The sequence below is a fragment of the Colletotrichum higginsianum genome, chromosome 6, assembly GCF_001672515.1.
Source record: "Colletotrichum higginsianum IMI 349063 chromosome 6, whole genome shotgun sequence".
Taxonomy (NCBI): Eukaryota; Fungi; Ascomycota; class Sordariomycetes; order Glomerellales; family Glomerellaceae; genus Colletotrichum; species Colletotrichum higginsianum.
The window spans coordinates 4,169,145-4,190,302 of NC_030959.1; the positions used below are offsets into that span (position 1 = coordinate 4,169,145).

At 48.7% G+C, this 21,158-nt stretch overlaps 7 protein-coding genes across 7 annotated transcripts; 3 read left to right on the forward strand and 4 right to left on the reverse strand.

Moving 5' to 3' along the window:
* Window positions 1-1,070: 1,070 nt before the first annotated feature.
* On the reverse strand, window positions 1,071-4,001 carry CH63R_09602 (uncharacterized protein; the record flags this gene model as incomplete). The annotated part of the gene is made up of 10 exons (XM_018304576.1): window positions 1,071-1,182; window positions 1,253-1,410; window positions 1,466-1,595; window positions 1,669-1,787; window positions 1,845-2,134; window positions 2,188-2,659; window positions 3,137-3,577; window positions 3,640-3,742; window positions 3,811-3,899; window positions 3,951-4,001. The coding sequence occupies 10 exons, from the start codon at window positions 3,999-4,001 to the stop codon at window positions 1,071-1,073; spliced, it is 1,965 nt and encodes a 654-aa protein (XP_018156599.1).
* A 2,865-nt stretch (window positions 4,002-6,866) lies between these two features.
* Window positions 6,867-7,484, forward strand: CH63R_09603 (uncharacterized protein; the record flags this gene model as incomplete). Its single annotated transcript, XM_018304577.1, has 2 exons — window positions 6,867-7,020; window positions 7,078-7,484. 2 exons carry the CDS (start codon window positions 6,867-6,869, stop codon window positions 7,482-7,484), a joined length of 561 nt encoding a protein of 186 aa, XP_018156600.1.
* Window positions 7,485-8,740: 1,256 nt separating this feature from the next.
* On the reverse strand, window positions 8,741-10,164 carry CH63R_09604 (Epoxide hydrolase; the record flags this gene model as incomplete). The annotated part of the gene is made up of 4 exons (XM_018304578.1): window positions 8,741-8,836; window positions 8,898-9,183; window positions 9,236-9,425; window positions 9,486-10,164. The coding sequence occupies 4 exons, from the start codon at window positions 10,162-10,164 to the stop codon at window positions 8,741-8,743; spliced, it is 1,251 nt and encodes a 416-aa protein (XP_018156601.1).
* A 2,967-nt stretch (window positions 10,165-13,131) lies between these two features.
* On the forward strand, window positions 13,132-14,255 carry CH63R_09605 (Epoxide hydrolase; the record flags this gene model as incomplete). Its single annotated transcript, XM_018304579.1, has 2 exons — window positions 13,132-13,388; window positions 13,460-14,255. The coding sequence occupies 2 exons, from the start codon at window positions 13,132-13,134 to the stop codon at window positions 14,253-14,255; spliced, it is 1,053 nt and encodes a 350-aa protein (XP_018156602.1).
* A 220-nt stretch (window positions 14,256-14,475) lies between these two features.
* CH63R_09606 (DNA helicase) lies at window positions 14,476-15,171 on the reverse strand (the record flags this gene model as incomplete). The annotated part of the gene is made up of 2 exons (XM_018304580.1): window positions 14,476-14,807; window positions 15,120-15,171. The coding sequence occupies 2 exons, from the start codon at window positions 15,169-15,171 to the stop codon at window positions 14,476-14,478; spliced, it is 384 nt and encodes a 127-aa protein (XP_018156603.1).
* A 1,126-nt stretch (window positions 15,172-16,297) lies between these two features.
* Window positions 16,298-18,653, reverse strand: CH63R_09607 (C6 zinc finger protein; the record flags this gene model as incomplete). Its single annotated transcript, XM_018304581.1, has 5 exons — window positions 16,298-16,847; window positions 16,914-16,993; window positions 17,199-18,359; window positions 18,437-18,468; window positions 18,599-18,653. The coding sequence occupies 5 exons, from the start codon at window positions 18,651-18,653 to the stop codon at window positions 16,298-16,300; spliced, it is 1,878 nt and encodes a 625-aa protein (XP_018156604.1).
* An 878-nt stretch (window positions 18,654-19,531) lies between these two features.
* Window positions 19,532-20,678, forward strand: CH63R_09608 (Hydroxyneurosporene synthase; the record flags this gene model as incomplete). Its single annotated transcript, XM_018304582.1, has 3 exons — window positions 19,532-19,713; window positions 19,845-20,025; window positions 20,082-20,678. The coding sequence occupies 3 exons, from the start codon at window positions 19,532-19,534 to the stop codon at window positions 20,676-20,678; spliced, it is 960 nt and encodes a 319-aa protein (XP_018156605.1).
* Window positions 20,679-21,158: the final 480 nt, after the last annotated feature.

Below are 21,158 nucleotides of genomic sequence, written 5' to 3' on the forward strand. Positions count from 1 at the left end.
AGAAGCAACTTCTCAGTCAACACTGATCAAGGATCGAATTGCCCGTCATCAAAATAGCTCCCCAACACCTATCAATAACGACGTTGACTATATTCTTAAAGGAACACTAGGAATAATGCATGAGAATGCATTCCTGAGGGCGGAGAACAAAACTCTTCGAGAGGAAAACAGCACACTAAGCCGACGTCGGAGAGCTAAGAAAACGCGTCTCCAGCAAGGAGGAAGTCTTACTGTAGCTGATGCAGAGGATATACAGTCGCAGAGGGACGCAACAGCACAGGTTTATGAGGAAACGCGTCGGAGGAGTGGTCGTAAGCCAAGGACTGAATCGGGTCAACGACGGTGTGGCGTGTGCGGAAACACAGGACACAATGCGCGAACGTGTCAGTTTGATGTAGAAACGACTGAGGAAGAGAATTCTTAGTAGCGTTAATTGATCTAGTGGTGTTGATATTGATGTCTTCTTGGGTTTGTAATGTAGTCGTGGTTGGGTGATCGACTCGCTTGTCTGATCGACTCGCTTATCAGCCACGTTACATAGAAGTATATTACTAAGATGCAAGAGTAGGAAGTAGCTTTAACTTATTCTAATATTAATTTCAGTTAGTCTAGTTGTAGCAGACTATTGCAGTCTTCTGCACTCCGCCTTTTATTTAGCATGCGCAGTGATTAGGGAGGCAGTTAAGTGCCTAGCAATTTTTAACCTTAACTAAAGGCATTAAGAACTAACAGCAAAACTACTACACATTTACAACTAGACCGGGTTACTAAATGCAGTGCGCAATAGTATTCCTTAGGAACAATCTTTGTTAGTTGCTAAAGAGCATTGTATTGCAATAATGTAAAACGTTAGTTTGTAGAGCAAAAGACTAGGATAACTTATTATAACTTATAACTTAAAGCAAGTACTAAAGTAAAGACGAGCAAGAAGCAACACTCTAAACGGCATAATTAAGTAGAAGGACATTGAGGAATAAGCCGACAGACAGTAAAGAACGATTTAGATAAGAGACTCATTTAAAGAAACGAGCGGCTGTCTGGCGAGGATTCCAAGTCCACATTAGGCGAAATCAGGCGGCGCTGAAGGGACTGCTCATAGTAGAAAGACCACTCTTAGACTTTGGCAGCATAGGAAGTAGCGTCTGCACCCAACCCACAATCTGAGGAGCTTCTACAGAAATTCTGGAAAAAAAAAAGAAAAAGCTGTTAGCCATATTGATAAATCAAAAGTACTGCGTGAGCATGGACTTACCTGCAGCCGGTAGCAGTAGACTCCATCTTGGTCTTCGACTTGGACTTTGACGAACTGTGGGATCCCGAAACTGCGAAAGGGCCCCACCCGACAGAGACGTTGGCCTGGGTAGAGGAAGCGGAGACGGCACTTTCAAGTTTGGTAGTATCTCCAGAGAACTGTTCTTAAAGTCAGAAACAACGCAGCAGGCGTACCGAGACAGAATATGCTTACGGTAAGCTCGATATCAGCAGCGATTACAAAGGCTGTCGGGTAAGAGGAGAACTGCTGGTATTCGCCCTGGAGGGTCTTCCCGTTGTCGAACGCGTCTTTCAAGGCGTCCTCACCTGGAGATATCAAGAACCTGCAATGGCGTCATTATTAATGACCTCAACTCATACTTAGAGCCGTGAGAAGCAGGGTGCGATTCCACTTACGATCCGGAGTCGAGCTCAGCGTCGGCAAACAGCTCGGCATGCAGCCAAGGTCTTTCAATCTCGACAACCATGCAGCTCATGCTAACCTCGACATCGAGGTTGGACATGGATGACATAGCCTCACTAAAGAATTGTCAGTCATTGCATTGCAGAATGCATAAGATTGGAAAACTCACGCGCTGCTGCTTGTGTGGCTCCCACCGGCTGATGCGCGCCACCATCCCCAACCGGCCTTGCCACAAATAGAAGAGGCACTCTGAGATGTCGATGACTCGGAGTAGCTGCTCTTGCTTGATACTTTGCACGAAATCTGGTCCGACCGTTAGGAACATGGAAATAAGCACAAAGACCGCCTTCTTGTGTCGACGAACCTTTGTCCATGAATCGGGCCCTTCCTCGGCGGCGTTGCGCCAGGTTTCCTCGTTGTCGAGATCAATGACATTGGCAATGCCTGGATTCTTGAGACCTGGGATTGATGTACAAGTAGGATGACGCCCAGCAAGGAAAGGCTTGACTTACTTGGGTTGGCCACAAGCTCATCTCCCGTTATAATGATGCCCTCAGCATTGACGACCGGCAACATCGGTGGTGCATTGGGCGAGGGGGTAGCCTCAGCGTTCGTCAACTGTTTTCTAAGATCCTCGATATCCTGCGTAATCTGCTTGACCCGTGCATCGATCCAGCTCTTCGCCTTCTCCATGTTTTGGTCCGCGTTGTCACGGACCGATCGATTGTTTCGATTCAAGCTGAATTCATCCTGCTTTTTCTGCTCATCGATCAAGTTCCTCAGCACGTTTTCGGTAATAGGGTCAGCATTGAATGCTCTCTTGACCCAGTCAGTTTTGGCTGACATCTGCGTGTCCTGGCCACGGCTTTCGGCATTCTTAGTGTCCATGTCGTTGTACACGTGGGCATATGCCGCCTTGACCTTTTGGTTGTCGGTCGTCGAATCGCTAGAAAGTACTGGCAAGAACGTGTTCGCTTCGATAGCCTAAGAAAACCGTTAATTCTTGATCCTACTACTCAAGCAGTAGGTTGACTGGCCTCTTTGAGCGTCTCGTGGGATAGAAGAAGATTTTGTAAGCGACGAATTTCCGCACGTATTTCAGCTGGGTTGGGTTTGAAATGGTCCTTTTTCCAGTTGAGTGTCTTCTTCGCCACCATGGTTGCCCTAAGCTCATTTTAGTCTTTGCTACATTTGCATAAGGCAAGGCGATCTGAAAGGAAGGAAAAGCGTACCAGCTCACCGGCGTGAGTACAACGCCATTGTACTCACTAGACCCATCGGAAGCGATAACAGTAAGGTTCCTAAAGGCCTCCTTGCTGTTCTCGATACGCTTCATACCCGAGGAGATGTCAACGACTCCGAAATGGAAATCTACCTAAGATGATCAAGGGCAATTAGCATGGTTTCTTGCCCGTCTTTTTGGTTACGTATCCTGGCAGGCAAAGCCAAGCAAAATCTTACCATGAACTTGTAACCATGAACTACCCAGTCCATGTACTTTGTCTGAATTGTGTTCTTGAACTCTCGCGCGTGCTCCTGAATCCACTGCATGTACTTCTCCTGGGAGGCCTTGATCTGGGCAGTCGTAGCGCCAGCGGGTGGTGCCAGTCTTTCCAAGGCCTGAGCTTGAGCACGCTGGTACTCAGCTACCTCTTTAGCCCATGCTGACTGTTTTATGACATAAGTTTCCACCTTGGTCCGGCCATTACCGCTAGGAGTGTCGTCGGGGGAGGTCAGGTAGCCCATAGAGTACTTGTAGCGCTCTCGGATTGTCTTGAGGCGCGGATCGGTGATGTTGGTATTCTCGTTGGAGACAACACCAGAGACGGAGGCTTCGACGGGGACCAGTAGGTCAAGAGCTGCGAGATAGCTTCGGGCAACAGACTTGCCAGTTTTTCCAGCCTGCCAAGTGGTAATACCAAGTTATTTAATGCCCCTGTGAAGAAAGTCGTTGGGTGACTTACCGTGTACTTCGATAAGGGAATCATGCCGTCAACAAGTCGCGCCTCCTTGACCTGAACGTCCAACGGCGGTCTGACGTGCTTTGAGACGTTGTAATAGTAGTCCCTGGAGTTTAAATTAGCAAAAGCGTCTTGGATGTGTTCCTGAATGCGTTCTTGTGTAGGTTGGCTCACTTCCAGTCAATGACGGTTCCAGGCAGCGCAACCGTAAGGACTTGATTGTTCGCAACAGGAATGGAAGATGCAATCGCTCCTCGAACAGTCTAATCCAGTCAGCCTACTGCACAGGAGTTGATCAAGGAGTTCTACTTTACCTCGGAAGCGTTCGTCATAGCTGCCAAGACCTGTGTTGCCTGGGCCTCCATTTTGACTTCTAGAGACGTGATTGATGGTTTGAGGTGGGTGAAAGATTGATGTGTTTGAGTTGAGATGATCCCGGTGTTACTCAGTGTTGGATAAGAAACGAAAGGGAGAATCGTAGACCGCGGCGGCGCGTGTCTTTATACTTGGTATGAGTTCTCAAGGCTCCCTTCATCGTACTCGTCGACGGTCTATGCGCCGGTGATTGTCAGGCCACGGAATGGGAATGTGTTGGAACAGAATAGTAGTCTTCTGAACATTGCCTCTCGACCAGCGTGTGTCCATCCCTGCGAGCCTCTCGAGAGGGCTTTCCTTCCCGCGTTCATCACAGACGTAACGCGATGACTCCTACGTGAGACAGCTGAAGTCAACACAGCGCCCAGATGTGATAGAATGCTCTGGATCGTGACCAAGATTCCGGTCAGCTACCAATACGGCCGATGAGGCCTTCTGTATCATGCCTTCAAGGGGTCTGCCTTGATAGTGAATGGAACAAGTCGGCTGAAGCGGGAATGTATTTGCCAGCCGTGTAGCTGCTTTGACTGGCTAAAGCCATCAACACCAGGTACTCCCTTAATGTAAATGGCTGGCTGAGACTGCCACGAATTGTCCACATCAGGTAAAAGATCCGCCCATAATCATGGGCGCCAATGCATCGCCTTCTAAATCCGGGTATCTTACAGGCAGAAGAAAACTTTTCTGATCTGGATTAGTAGTTCATCTACGTGATACATCACGTCGCCGCCGAAGAATGGTACCTTGAGCGAAGTTTGCAATCTTCCACCGGGAACCATGACCTTGTGTAGTCTGATAATCACGCGACTATGCCGACTCATTGGTTGAGAGGCAGATTTATCACCAGACCATCGCATTCGGATGGGAATCAATGACTCAGACAGGTGTGTCCAACTGAATTGCCGTTTATCCGGCACTGAGCTGTCTCGCTATGTCGAACTACAGCCATGCCTAGGTATGACAAGTATTTATCTAAGTACAAAGTATTGGAACCTTTGTACCAACCTGTTTTAACTACATGTACGAAGAGTCACACTTACATATTTAGCGTTAGTACGTATCAAATTAACGGCCACGGATATCCAAGGCTGAGGAGCTTACAAGGCCAAGAAACATGCGTGAGGCTGGCCTGTTCCGTTCACGCCATTCCCAGAAGTGTAATCCACTATTATACAGAACAGGCGCCATAGGGCTGGCTGAAGCGCTTGGCGCCTAACTTACTGACGCGTCTGACAGAAATGCTATCTAGTACTCCAGCTGCCTACAGAGCTACTCCATTGCTGCCCAAAGGGCAGAAAGTCGACTATTTCGGAGCTCACGGCACCAAAATAAAGCACTTCGCCAGCCTAACCTTACACGTAATCAACAAGGCTACGGAAGTGCATTGAGCAGGCTGGAGAAATAGTTAGATATTGATAGCTAGAACCTATACCTAAGAAACAGCCTTTTTATCATACAAATTGATGTAAATCTACTCTTGAAAAAAGGCTGGGGACTGCCTTACAAACCCCTCGCCCTACAAAGTACTACCCTAACCTTACACATGCCGGTACAGGTATAGTTTCAGAATCTAATTTACAACTAGGACGCTCTTAACCTCTCAGCTAGCTACACGTACGCCCTCTATTCTATATCCTAAGAATATACGTAAAACTTGCAAGCTAACTTGCTTTCCTTTCTATCCAACCCCGTTATCCCCTGGCCTATTCAGCTAGCTACAAGACGGTCATCAGCCAGCCATAATACAGTCATCAGTCAGACATAAGATATTCGGCTAAGATTCCATACCCACTGCTGTCAGCGCGCTTCGCTCTTGGCAGCGCCTATTGAGCGGAGACAACCCATTCCCAAGCACCGAATCCCTTGGTGGTGTCGATGCTGCCGAGGGTGAAGTCGTTCAGCTGGTCTCCCTCATCCGTCCCATTCCCTTCGTGGACATGTCATGTCCTACGGATCGTCCTGTCGAGATGCAAGCGCGGGGTACTAAAACGGAATACTACGTACGACCTTCGTCTTGCTGCAGGCAGCCTCGTTGAGTAGTATTGTTGATAATTTGCAGCTGCATAGAATGCGTGGTTGCGCGTTAGGGGTCGTCGGACCACCTGCCTGTACCGGCAGTATGGCTGCAACTTGCAGCCGTACTAGCGGGCTTTAGCGGGCGCCAGGCGCTACAAATGCGACATAGCGCACCTGTAGTACTCGCCCACACTCCCCAAATCAGCTCCTCAGCTAATAACAGGGATGCCATGCATGCCATGCATAGTTCCTTGTAGATCCAAAACGGGATGGGAAGGGACGGGACGAGTTTAGACCCTCCCCACCACCGCCACCAAGCAAGGGAGAGATGTGCAACTGAGACACGGAGAGCATAGAAGGTATCTTATCCCCTCAGACGTGAAAAGGCCCCGTAGTAGCCAATAGGGACCAAGGTGCCGCCAATTACATCAGGCGAGCAGGGTAAAATCAGGTCTAACGTGGAGACAGGGGCTTCTCGCGTCTAATCTGAGGATATAACTTCAGCTTTCAGCTCCGGCGCCACCAGCACTTGAATGTGTGCAAGTTGCCTGATGATCAGGAGTTTACGACCAGTCTCAGCTAAGCCTCGGCCGAGTAGATATCCTCTTTCGGGGGAGGGGTGCTGCATTAGGGAATAAAAGTTCTTAGGATATACAGCCCTAGGCAGAGTCTCTAATGCGGTGAAAGGGAGGGCGAGTCGGCGGCCGAATTTTAAACGACGGACTTCGACTATCGTCGGTTTGGAGGGCCGGGCTGGATATAAAAAGGGACATCAGCACTTCCAAGGAGGGACCTTAGGACCACCAACCCAGAACACATGATAATATGTTCTACTAAACATGCTTCGCCATCTTGCCCTCTCACTCTTCGTCGCTTTCGAGCTCGCCCATGGGGCGACCAACAACCAGGCACCCGTTCATTCTCCAGCCCATGTCGCCATCGGTCCCTCAATCACAAAGGTCCCCATTTCAGCCAATTGCTATGAGGGCGACAGTGAGTGCAACAAATATAAGGCTCCCGGATAGCTCATAGTACTAATTTCCTGTCCAGCGGTCAAATTCAATAATGCTAAGCTGACTGAGGCATTGGAGAAGGCCTGGGACTGCTTCCAGAGTGGGACTTGCTTGAGCGGCACGAGGAAAATGTATCCATCCCAATGGGACAACACTGGACCCCGGGGAAGCCCCAAATGGACCTGCGGAGAGAATACCGCTGCCGCCAACCCACCAGTCAGGGAGTTCCCAATTATGAAGGCAGACGGCGTTTTCCCCCCGGCAGACAAAGACCCTGGAATATACAGAGTCTTCTACAGTGTCGAAAAGGAGCACAACTTCGCCTCCGCCACAATCCACTACTGTGGGGTTGCTCAACATCATCTTAATGATAAATACATTAAGTGTAACGGAGGTACGGTAGCTGCAGCTACTACAGCACCTACTGCCGTTGACGAGCTCTAGGCGCGAGTTAGGTGGAGGTTGTCACGTTGGAGCATAGATCTTAGCCTCTCCATACTCGGCAGCCTTCATCGCGACTGCAGATGGTTTCGTCTACTGCAACGGCATGCAAAGCTATATTTTTACCACACCGACAAAACTCTGCATCTTTTCAATCTTCATAAGTCGGTTACAACAGAGATCATCATCAATATCAATACATTACTTAATTCCAGTTCCAACTTTCCGTCGTTCGACACTTACACGTTCTGCCACCCAATACATTATGCAAACAGCATCCTGTCTTGCATGTATACGCCGCCCAGATTCGCTATTCGAAGCCGACTTTTTGTTATAGACGTTAATAAACGGACATGTCTCACTAACTACATTCCTCTAGTATTAAACTAGGATTTCCGTCTAAAACAATTTGAAGTATTTATTCTGCAGTACTTACTCTTGGACTGAAAATGCTGGTTTTGGAGATGGAGGCTTGAACTCTTTGTATAGACAAGAAGTGGGATACTAGCTTCTTGGGGCTAGGAGACGTCGTCAGCAAAGACATTAGGGTCACCGTCTTGTTTAAGATCATAGATAATTACTTCTATGCTGTGTTAAGCTCCACGGCTTTTGATGACAATAGCTTTATTAGGATCTTGTATTGTTATAGTCTTTGCTTTCCCGTCAGCAGTCTACAAAACATACAGCTGATGTCAAAGACAGGCATACAACGCCGTGATAATCGAGAAGGCATAATTGACAACAGACGGAGCACCCTTGGCCTTAAGAAACACCATGAAACACGAAAACTCAAGGTTGTGGAGTGCCTAAAAGAGCTTCGTACTAATCGAAGTAGAAGCCCAAGAACTGCATACCAAACTGAGGTTATATTGCGCTCTGCTAATGACGAGTTGGACTCCAAAGACGAAGATAACAGGTCTTAGTACTTACTAGATTCTGTCTCAGCTGAAGAGAAGCTAGTTTCCAGGCGAGACCCATCTATGTACTGTCCACTAGAGAGAATAACAGAAAGTAGTCTGCATCTAGTAGAGTAGGCTAAGTCTAGCCTACTAATGCATATTTTAAGTACCATTCATTTAACATAAACTGTTTGCAATGCAATTATAATGGGTATATCTCTTATATTAGAAGGTTTATATATTAAACCCTATTTGAGTAGGACATCAAGTTTGATATTAACCATAAATAACTTTATACTACTTTACAAAACGTAGAAACAAAAGCTATCTAGTTAAAGAGAATATTATCTAAGCTAGCAATTATTCAAGTCTAATGAGTGGTCTAGCAATTGCTAGAAATTCCTCAACGTTCTGCAGAAAGGTATTGGGCTGCTCTAAAGCCGCAAAATGCCCCCCCTGGATGAAAATGTCAGATACATAACGTGGATACACGATTGTTTAGTGAAAATGGACGTACCTTGTCGTTGCGCTTGTAAAAGACAAGATTTGGATACGCTTTCTCAGCCCATGCTTTCGGCAAGAGTATGTTCTCTGCCGGAAACACCGAGTAGCCAAACGGCTTTTCTTTAGACGTGGGAACAGAAAATATCTCATCTGCTGCAGCAGACCCCGCAAGCGCTCGATAGGGATACATGCTTCTTTGGAAAGTGTCCGTGTACCAATAGAAGCTCACCATTGTGAGAATTGTGTCGAGAGTAAGTGGATAACGGGAGTCAGGCCACTCGAGGAACTTCTCGCCAATCCTAGATGATGTCAGGCGATGACAAGGTTTTACAAGGCGATAAAAGAGCTTACCAGGCCAACATGGCCAGTGGACTTGATGATAAGACGAGACCAATAGTCGAGGGTCTTAAGCCATGCTCAAGAAGATACGACGACCCCGTAGCGCTGAATTTCAGCATTCGCTGTACGTGCTGTGACTCCTCTTCAGTTATGTTGGCAGTAGTAAGCATCTCCTCCTGAGATGATGGAGCAAGCATGTTAACTGCCTGGTGATTAGTACAATTTGGACGCCGTCTGGATATACTGGGCCAATACTGCTTACTGTGGAAGGCCTTGCACTGTGGATAAGTCGCTGATATAATTCTTGCAAGGAAGCTGCCAATGTCACCACCCTGGGCAACATAGCCTGAGCCGAATCCAAGAGTGATCATAAGCTCATTCATTAGCCTTGCCGCTATTTCAAGGGTGAGTTCAGTATCAACTAGCCCACCGGAAAGCCCATAGTCCGGCAATGAGGGAATTATGACATGATAAGGAAGAGTTTCCGTGGTGTATTTGCTTTTCAAAACATCAAGCATGGGAAGACACTCGAGGAAAGAACCGGGCCATCCATGTAGGAAGAGGAGCGGCAAGGCATCACGTCTGCTGGAGTAAAGACCGACGAAATGGATGTTTATAGGCCCAATATCGACGTCGTTGATGGTGGTGTTGAAGTTGGGAAAGCTGTTAATGCGGTCTTCCTGGTTTCGCCAGTCCAGATCCAACCAAGAATCCTTCGCTTTGGCTAGCCAGTCTCTAGTGGTACCGAAATCCGTGTTATTGTTATACCAGGTTTCGGGGCCAATTTTCGAAGAGTAGAGGAGCGAGGTGAATTCGTTGATCTTAGAGTCGGGAACGTGAAGATTAGCCTCCCGCGGGGGAGATATTGTGACCTGACTTATCATATCGAGTGCCAAGGTCAATTGAAAGAAGGCGGGGAAGGTGGACAATGGGAACCACATGTTTTTGTAGTTGAAATTAAACTTAAGTTGAAAGGAAACTATTCGAGTGTATGGCAGAAAGACAAGAGATTTTTTCCATCCAACGCACAACCTTTTATGGGCAGTGAAAACGTAGAGTCGGAACCTATCCCTGTCTATGAAACTGACATCGAAAATCGAACAACAATTTGGGCCACGCGGAAGGGAGAACTTGGTGCCGAGAATCTCCACTCGTGTCCGTTTCATTTAGATCCGGAGCAATACCGGAGCCGAGTTTAACCCAGAGACCATGAATTGGAGGATATGGTCTTCGGGCTGGAAGACTTTCCCGACGGCGAGCATGGATAGATCATTAATCACACATGATCACATTTGACTGCAGAATGCGTGGACTGATGCAGAGCCCGATACGGAGCCCGATGCGGAGGAGCACAAAGATGCCAACCTTGCGTTTTGCTAATCAAGAGAGAGCTGCAAGCCGAGTGGCACTAGCTGTGCGCCCTCTAACATAGGGCGCTTGTTGAGAATCAATTTTAGCTATGGAATTGGGCTGACTGGAACGATTTCCGGAGTGAGTTTTGTCTCTGCCGTCCGCTGTCTACAGCCTTTCTTTCTAGACCATTCTCCCAGCGCACCTGTCATGCAGTCATACTTTGTCCGCATTTTATCACAGACCAAGTATGTCTATACTGCTACTGCAAGGCAGATCATCACATTGAACCTTCAAAGACGAGGGTAAACAGAGATGAAGGACAACAAATTATCCACGTGTCTGTAATATAGACCACTGGAATCGCAAGCGGGTCATCATCTCCGGCGTACTGCCTTACTACACAAAGGTAGGAAAAGTTGACAACCACTTCAACTAGGCATAAAAACATAGATTAACAATTTATAAATAATGTATAGATTTGTAGATTAGTAGTAGATTTATTTTGTCTATAGAGGTACAATTATCTTTTAAGTTTCTATTCTACTTAAACTTTATCTTAATACAGCAACATCTGCAATGAATAACTAATTTTAACGATAATTTCAAAAGCTATACACTTAGAGATCTTAACTTAGTATTATAGTAAATTACCTTATCTTAGTCTTATCTAACCCTACTTTACCTTACCTCCCCTTACTCTTATATTTTAGCCTACTTTTAGTCTTTGCTTTAAAGTATCTTTAAGTTAACTTAAATTTATTTCCAATTTTTAAATAAATTAACTTTACGTCTTTAGACTATTATTCTATTTACCTTATACTTCTAGAATATACTTATTTATCTAAAGACCTAATATACTGAATTTATATTGCCCTCTTTATTATGCAAAATATCCTTCCCTAATTATAACTTTTACTCTTACACCTTTAATATTTATATATACAATCTTATACCTCCCTCTATACTAGGATCCTCTCTATAAAATTCTTAACTAAGTAAATAGTCTACTTGATAGTATTAAGTATATAAAGGTCTCTATTGTAGATATATTACTTAACCTCCTTGAGGGTATTTATTAGGATAAGGAGGGCCTAGATCTTACTTACTATAATATCCTTAACCCCCTCCTACACTAGCAGCTACACCCCTTAAAGCGTAAAATACTAAACAAAGCCCCTAGCTTTAGTTACAGATAATGACCTGTACTAGGGCGAGCGGCTCTACTGAATTGCGGCCGCCAACACTGTCCAGCGCATCATACTGCTGCAGCAACTTGTCAATTGTCCTTATGTTCCCTTAGGAGTCGGTATTGACAGAGCATGTCTCTGACATTCTGGGCAGTAGCCAGCACGTTGCGATTGTTAGGGAACCTCTCCTACTGCGTCTTGGGCTTCTGCACTGCGTCGAAGGCGCTCCCCAGGCGCGCCACGACGTGCGAGCGCCTCCTACACATCCCCAACCCCAGCGGCGCAGCAGGGGAACCTCACAGAGCCACCGTGGCAACAACGACAACAACCTCTGCCGCCAGACCTCGTTGCTAGCAGCGGCAGTGACCACGGCCTCGAGATATCGCAGATGCTCTAGCAGAGCGTCCAGGTCGTCTAGTTCGTCCCGTAAGGTTGCCTCCCACGCGACGTTGGTTGACTGTTGTGCCTGTTGGAGCACCTCGATGGTGTGCTGCAGCGGCGGCACGGACGGGAGCAGCCCTAAGAAGTTATGCAGGGCTACATAGTCCTATAATTAATTTATTGAAGCGGACATGAATACTAATCGGAGGGCATCTATCTCTTGCAGGTTGCTTTTTTATTACAATGTGCAAACATAAATGTGGGCTGCTGTTTACTAATGTAGTACATAGTACCTCAACATATTAATATGAATCCGTCGGGGGAATTTATAATCTACAGAGTCTAATAGTAATCAGATTCTAGCCTACGGAGGGATGATGTAAAAGCAAGGCAGTGGCTGTATGAGCTACAGACTTAAGCAAGAGCAATTTAGTGCATCTGTGATCTCTTCTAGGTAATACTACTTTTTACTGTGTTTAAAATAAAATCTGTCGCTCCTGCGCAAACTTTTTAGGGAAATCCTGTCCTATAGCAAAGCTGTAGCTTCCGGTCTACAGGATCAATTCATAAGAGAGGGACGAACGTAGGTATTAGCTGATGTTGGTTGTGGAAAGTCAGATGTCAAATCTATGAATAACCTCCGAGCGAAGTTTCACCGGGTAATATAATTAAGTTCAATAGTTGAAAATTTGTCATAGCCGTTCTGTCCGGTTTATGGACATCAAATGCCCACAAGAAGCTCTCTTGTCGAATAAACGAGCTTGCCGCGCGATTTAAGGAGCTCCCTAGGCGAACTAAGGACCAGGTCCGAATGGCTCCAAGTAAACCGCTCCACTGAAAACAGTTGACACTTGGTGGTTCAATGAACAGGAGGAATAAATATAGAAAGAGTGGCCGTCCTTCGTTCAAGATCCGTTCCAATATCACCGCCAACCCTACCACCAACTCATTCAGCAATTCTGTCAACAATTGACCAAACCTTAAACAATGGACGTTCCTGCCATCCACGACCCCCGACTCCGCTTCAAGACTGCGGATCTCAACGGGATCCGGTACAGATATATCCACGCAGAGCCAGATTCAGGAAAGTCTGTTGGAACCGTTTTCCTCGTCCACGGCTGGCCTGACTTGGCCCTGGGATGGGCCAATCACATTCCCTTCCTGCTCTCCAAGGGTCTAAGCGTTGTTGCCTTGGACAAGATAGGATATGGAGGAACTGAATCGCCTGATGATATTAGGTTCTAGTAAGTTGTTAAGCCTGAAGCAGATGTGCTGGAAGTAGTAAGAGTCTACGGCGTCTAACTCTCCTCTACAGCACTTGGAAACGCGCTGCGGATGACATCGCTGCACTTGCAAGCCAACTTGGCCTGTCGCGAATCATCATTGGCGGACACGACTTTGGCGGAGCTGTGGTCTATCGCACCGCCATTTGGCACCCAGACCTTGTTGCCGCCTTTTACGTTCTCAATACGCCCTTTGCAGCTCCTACAGCCTCTTTTGTAGACCTCGCCTATGAATGGCCTGGATTCCGTTACCAGCAGCAGTTCCGCACAAGCGCTATCCCAGACTATGTTGGGCCCGCCAACGCACAGAACGCCACGCGTATACGGCAGATCTTGAACAACGTCTATGGGGTAATTGGTCCTAACGGTGAACAACCCAGCAACGTTACCGACATCGGATTTTACTTTGATCTGCTCAATCTTGTGACTGAAGATACACCCCTTCTCACGAAGGAGCAAATTGACTTCTACGTTAATGAATTCACAAGGAACCCAATCAATCATACTCTAAATGAGTATCGTAATAACAAACTAAACTGGGAAGATGAGCGGTTGCTTGTACCTGGAGATGGAATATACAACGGCAGGTTCAAGCAGCCGGCGCTGTACATTGCTGCAACCCAGGACCTTACGCTGCCTCCGTCTCTCTCAGAGGGTATGGAGACCTATTTCGATAGCTTGAGCCGAGGCGAGATAGATGGCGGGCATTGGGCGAGGTGGGAGAAGCCTCTTGAGGTTGAGAACTATGTTGGAAACTGGTTAGCCAGCTCGGTTTTAGGCAATGTATCCTTGAATCTTACTGCAGGGCTTGGTCTAGCAGCTCTTTAGGAATGCTTCGAAGTATTTGCTTCTAGGGTTTCTATGCAGGAATAGAGCAATCCTAGCATCTAAAAGCGGCTTCAATGGAACTCTGTGCAAACCAGGCGAATGAATAAGCCTGTTCAACTGCTTTTCTTCCTCTTTTTCTCTTTCTACTTGCTGCTGCTGCTGCTCTAAGAGTAATACAACAACAGTTGCGCCCTTTCTTGCGATGTTACTACAACTATATTTATTGTCCTCCTTGTTCTCGCCTTTTGTCGCTGTCCAATGTGGTGGTGGTCTTGTCGATGATTGGCGTGTTCTTGTTGACCCAGCCATCAACCTCGGGGTCAGCATGGTTGGCAAATGGAATGCCGAATGCCAAGACCGAGACACGCGCATCGCTGTGAAGCTTGACGGTCACAATGCATCGGCCTTTCCTCTTGCCCTCGGGGAAACGAGCTGACACCTCAGGACTGGCCTCCTCGATAGTATGAGTGAATTTGCCGCGAGGAAACTTGATCCGAAGCTTGTGCTCTTGGCTGGGAATGCATCGGTGAGGCGGCATGTCCTTGTACTCGACTAGAAAAGGTGTTAGCAATGACTTATATAGCTCTCGTGAGAAGACTGCTTAGGGTTACCTTTGAAGCGGAAGCTGAAACCTGCAGACTTATTTGCTGCTTAACTATTACTGCCTATTGGAAACGCAAGAACGAATCCCATGTACGGTTCACAGGGCTGCGCGTTGATAAGGACCAGCTGCGTTCCAATTTTCATCGGGCTGATGGAGCTGGCGGTCACAGGGGGGCTTATGGCGTCATTCAAAAGCAAAAGGCGCAGTTCCGCCTGTAGTTTTGGTACTTGACAGAGGGCGTTGCAGCAACAGAAGCACACTCGCGTCCTCGGGCGTGGCGTTGCCCTCCTGGTCGGGAATTGAGTGCGACATGACAACGACACAACAATAACTGTGATCCTTCTCAACTCCCCTATTCTGAGTTAGCCAAGCTTGCCACAACAAGAGGGTCGAAATGACTCACCAAATCCCCCCGCTCCCAACAAGGTCGGACTCAACCACGACACCTGAAGCCTCCGTGAGCAGCTCTCAACGGTATCAACACGGCAAGCCGAGGGATCAAGTACCGTGGAGTCACACCTCCGACGGTCACCACAAAATCGCTAAACACGTCGAAAACAGATGCCGTAGGATTGTCCTCCCACAGACTAATCTAAAAGAAAGGGAAAAAAAGATAGGCAGAAACAGACTCACGCCGGAGTCTGTGAAAAGGTCCTGATAATGCAAGGGGAAATGGCAGCTGCATTTACAACTTTTCTCTCACAAGGCACAGGTTATGGAGATACGAAAAGAGGAAAAAAGTGGGGGCTCATCGTGTTGTTATGGTCCAGGTACCCAAGGTACCCAGGCTCAGCCTCCTCGGCGCGGCGCTGCATTAATTGTTCGCGGCAGTTGACTTGCATTGTTCGAAGCATAAAGAATAGCCACGCAGGGTGAGGGAGAGGAGCTGGCTTGAACGGGTTTTGATGTCTGTCACTCGCGTTGTTTTTCAGTCACCCGACAAGGCCGCTACTATTGCGTTGGATACACACAGCTTTCGCATTATGGTGTGTATCTATTAGAACTGACTTTCTGTCACAGAAATACCCTCGTATATCAGAGCTCCGCGAGTCAGTCCCCTCACGTGCCATTTTACGTGGTCAGATGTATACAACCAGACCACATTTCATTCTCTTTACATTATAAGGAATAAGCATCTTTCTCCCCTATTCTCCTATGCCTTACTGTGTGCTCCAACTCGTGACACTTTCTCCCCCACCATAATCATGTCTGTCTTCGTCTACCACACTCAGCTTCCACCTTCCCTTCCCACCGCTTCGACACAGACTCGCCCGCGTGTCTACTTATCTGTGACCGGTAAAGCTTCGCCGCTGGGCACCCGTTCTGGTCTCACGACCGCCGAATGTTGAGGGGGCGGCCTGGGTGTGTTGCTCGGCGACGCCAACGTCAATGGTGCAGTGCTTGGTAATGAAGGTGGGGAGTTGGAAACCACCTTTGATCAAACGGACGGACTGTATTGTTTGTTCGGACCAAGTGGTGTTTTGGGCCAGTTCAACTCAAAATTCTGCATAACGATTGCCTCGGCTGTCGCGATGGTGGGAGTTCCTTTACACAGGACGGAACCTGAGAAGGCTGCAGCGGATCGCGGTGCTTCGACAAAGGGGGCCACGTACTTTTCCACCATTTCTATCGCTTGCTGCGCTTCGTGCGGAATCGGTACCGTTCTCCAGAGGAGGGCCGTGGAGGTGTCCTCCTCTGTTCTAAAGTGGTAGCTGACACCCTCGGCGATTGCGCATTGGATAGCTTTGCCGCATTCTTGGCGCTCCGTCTTGGTTAATACATGTCCGTGTAAGTCGCTCCGATTCTTGGGCTCTGCCAAGTGTGCGCTCACAAACACAGGTTTGCCCTCCAGAGCTTCTTCAATGCTGGCCCACCCGTCAATAACTGGATATCCAGGGGGCGCAAGTACTTCCGGCAGGGTGTGGCCCCTGGTAGCCTTGACCAGTGATAGATCGTGCTGGTACCCGGATGGGAACCGTTCGGTATGGCTGGGAGAGTCGAACGTTTTACTAATCTCTCTAACTAACTAGTTGCTATCCCCTATGTAGACGTACTTCCTAGTAGAGTTGCTAGAAGATAGTACATCTTTGGCGCAAATGTAGCCGCTAGTAGAAAAGCTCTCTAACTTAGGCACCTAGAAGCGTAGCAGCCGGTCTTTAATAGACTAGAAAATCGAGAAGATATCTCAAGCCTTATATTAAATTGCACAGGCAGCTAAGAAGCACCCTCTAGTAAGCTTAAGATTTAGAAACTTGTATAAGTAATACAATTTATAAGGAAGAAGAGGATGAAACCCTTTGAATACCTACTAGTACCTAATATACAACCTATATTCGTACTATGTATTTAGGCCACTCCATCCATGGCCACCAGTAGTCGCCTAGAAGTCTGTCAACCACCTCGACAATGCCTCGGCCCCACCCACGAAAGAACCAATATCCATTCAAGCCGTGTAACAAGACTGCGAAGTACGCAAACAGCACCAGCGCATGGGGCTGGCGCTGGTACAACCGCGTGAAATACTCCTCGTAAGCAAAGTGTATGAACAAGATCGACCTGTTCCAGCTTTCTTTGTATCCCCACCGTTTCGCCGTGTCATCTTGCACGGATGGAACCTGGAATGAATATGCTTGGCACTTCCTAAGCACCCCCAGCGCCTCGTCATAGATATGCCTGTCAACACTGTCCAACCATATCGTCCCTAAATTGCGGAATCGCTCAGCCTCGGGTGACGGAACGCCGTCTGGGTCCAGCTCTTTCCAATCTTGGAGGCTGAGCAACAGACCCAACGGCCCCGTACGTACTTCTTGATATCGGGGGTGCAGTACGGCCTTGACCCCGCGGATCGTCGGAATGTAGTTGATGCCGAGGAAGTCGGACGTGCGCGAGGCGGTGCTGGTGTGGTCGTCGTGGCTCCCGAGCAGACCGATGACGCAGATGGCGTTCAGGGTCGAACAGCCGAACAGGGCGTGGCAGTTGTCGATGTCGATGTTGTGAATCGCCTCGCGAAACCCCTTCAGGGAGGTGTCGTAGTGCCGGACGGCATCTAGGCTGTGCTGCTCTTTCGTGGCCGTGTTGGTGTACGCAAGGTGTAGAGCCGACAGGCTGAGGATGGCGTGCATGAGGAACGGGTAACGCAAGGCGATTCGCGGCAGCGTGTCCTGCCAACAGCGGTTGACCTGGGGCGGGCCGACCATGGCCATGCTGGTTGAAACGGTCCAGTGATGCAGTAGACCTAGGTCGGCGATGCTGAAAGCTCCGGTCGAGCTTAACTCCGGTCGGACGAGGTAGTCTAGCGGCGAAGGCGATGCCGTTGAGGACGGACAAGCAGGTGACTCTGCGGCGAACGACGCCGGACTCTGCTGGACGGTGCTGTGATGGACACCTGGTGATGCGGTGGTATCACCAGGGACTTCTTTGGAGTCTCGCGGTCTTGATGGATATAGACATGGTACCTCGTATCGGATGCACGCATGGCAGCGAGGCTTCTCCTCGGAACACTGTGAAATTGTTGCTTAGCAGATTAGAGACGGTTGAAGAAAGAGTAGGAATAGAGACAAAAGATGAAAGCCTTGACCCTTTCTTGTTCTTGACCGATGGCTGGGCATGCTACCAGAACCAGAACCAGAGCGAAAAAGAGTTGTTTCAAGCACAACGTCAAAAACAAGAACGGAATCCGGGATGTGTATTACCTTTACCCGACGTCTTCTGCATTCGGCGCACCCGAACCTAGACTTACTGTGTCCCTTGCGCCGTCCGATCAGAGGTGGAAGTGACGTTTTGCCTATTGGCATGTCTATTATCCCGCACTGTTACTGTTGCCAGGTTCTACCCCTATTGCGGCCTCATTGGGATTGTTTTTCCCTGATGCTGAGATGGATGGTTGAGCTGTGGGTTGGAAGCGAAGCGAAGCGAGGAACGCGGAAACCGACTGAACGAGCGGGTGGGAGGGGGACCCGGAACGAGTGGAAACTTAAATAAGACGACGGTATGCGATGAACGAGGAACGCACACGATCTGATTGGCGGTGAGTAGTCTTGTTAAGTGCCAAGGAATCTCTCCACCCTCGTACTTCGTTTATCGTTTCACTACGTTACTCGGAACAGCGTCTTGCGAGAGGTACGATAGCGCTTACGTTGAATTTGTGTGGGGGCACCCAGCGCTTTGCTCACAATGCTATCTGAGCTGGAGTCCTCCTTTCCTAAGGGGCCAAGAGCCAGTTGTGGCGACAGGCCAACCACATCAGGAGTCGATACAGCATTACCTAATGACGGCGGCAGCCGTCAACTAACTAAAGGGATCTGCCGGCGGTATTAGGATAGTAACCGTGGATTGTAGGCTCGGTGGCGCCGGGACCGGGTGCGATATTAGTCGCACAGTCGTCGGATGACTTGATCGACTTCTACAGTAAACACAGCCCATTTTAGCGAAATTCTATCCAAGTGCTACGTAATCCATGTCTCCTGATAAATGAGAGATCCTGAAAGCTATTTAAGTTTTAAAGATGCCATGGCTCTCAGTCTTTGGTAGTATCAAGATCCCGACTCTTCATGTCTAGTTTCTAACTCACGAGCAGCCATCTTGTTTAAATTGAGCTGCAAGCCACTCGTTTACAAAACCGTCCCCTTATCGACACATTCGTTTTCAAACATCTTACTTTTCCATTCGCAACATGTTCCTGATTCCGACAGCCGCAGCCTTAGCTGTGCTCGCACGCCTTGCGCACGGAAGCATTCTCGAAATCTCGCCGACTTACCATAATGGGAGCGTGGTTGTCGAAAGGCTTTCCGTCGACGGCAATCTTGATGGACCCAAGATCCAAACCTCGGCGAACCGCTCCTCGTTTGACTTTTGGTACTTTGGCGCCGTGTCGTCTTCCAACTCCGCGGGAGTCATCGTCACCTTCTTCAACACGGCCGAGCTCGGGCTCGATAAGCCCCTCTCGGTCCAAGTCTCCGGATCTTTCCCGAACGGACCCTCTTCAGCGGCGAGGCGTTGGCCACAAGCAACGCGGTCATCAACACCTGTTCGGGAGGCATTGCCGGTATCTGGGGCGAGACGGGAGCCAGCTTTCGGGGGACAGACCTACAAAAGGCCAATGTCGAGTATGACATACTTCTAGATATGGCTAGCATCGGCATCAAGGGCAATGTGGTGCTGAAGTCGGTGAGTGAATATGCTCTTTTCCCACTTGGTGTTCTAAGCTGACCTGCCGTCTGCAGCGCGCGCCAGCGCGTTACCCCTGCGACTTCAACGTCCCCGGCGTAAACCAGGAACTTCTCCCCCATCTCTCCTGGTCGAATGCCGTCCCTGATGCCGAGGCAACAGTCAACCTGGACATCAACGGCACTTCCCTTAGTTTCAGCAACGGAATCGGCTACCACGACAAGAACTGGGGCGACGCGCCAGTCTACACCAAAGCCAGGTCCTGGGACTGGGGCCACGCGCGGTTCGGCCCCTACTCGGTCGTCTGGTTCGATATCCTCGACCGCACCAACACGGAGCGCTTTCATGCCTTCGTCGCCAAGGATGGGAACCCTGTTCTCCTGAGTTGTGCCGATTCGATCTTGCAGGTGCGCCAGTGGGGAGGGGACGCGGCGTATCCGCCGGTTTCGGGGCTCGGGCACGTGGACGGGCTGACAGCTCGCTTTACTCTCGAAGACGGGCAAGTGCTGGTGGCTAACGTGACGACCGATCTGCTGATTGAAAACTTGGGCGGCGGTATTTTTACCCGAGCCATCGGATCCGTGAAGGGGGGTGTTGTAGGCCAAGAGATCTTTGAAGGTCGCGCAATGTACGACGAGAACATCTTCGGCTAGTCAACACTACAAGGAGAGACTTTCAGTTAAGGGACTCAACATTAAGTTGCAAACCATGTAAAACATCTCAAAGGTTTTGCGCCTTATTTTCAAAACATCCATAGCTGGTCTCACAACATGCGTTCTCCAACGTGGCTATGCTACCAGCACGTACTTATATGACTGAACATCAAAAGAACAGGTTTCTTGGTTCCAAGTTCAAAACTCCTTGCCGGGCTACCACTCTGCCTCTTTCTCCAACACCACCGCTCACACTTCAAGACCCGTGCTCAGCTGCCTGATGGCACATTCCATGATCCTCCCACGGTACTCGTCGCTCTGAGGGGTTCAAGGTCGGCACAGACGCCAACTTGCGCCTCAACGTCAACGTCAGCAACGTTAGCGCCACGGGATTTGACTGGCACATTGGTGGATGTGCCGACTCGATCATCTTCTCGTGCACGGCTGACTACGTCTGCTTCGATTGATTGAACTCCAGGG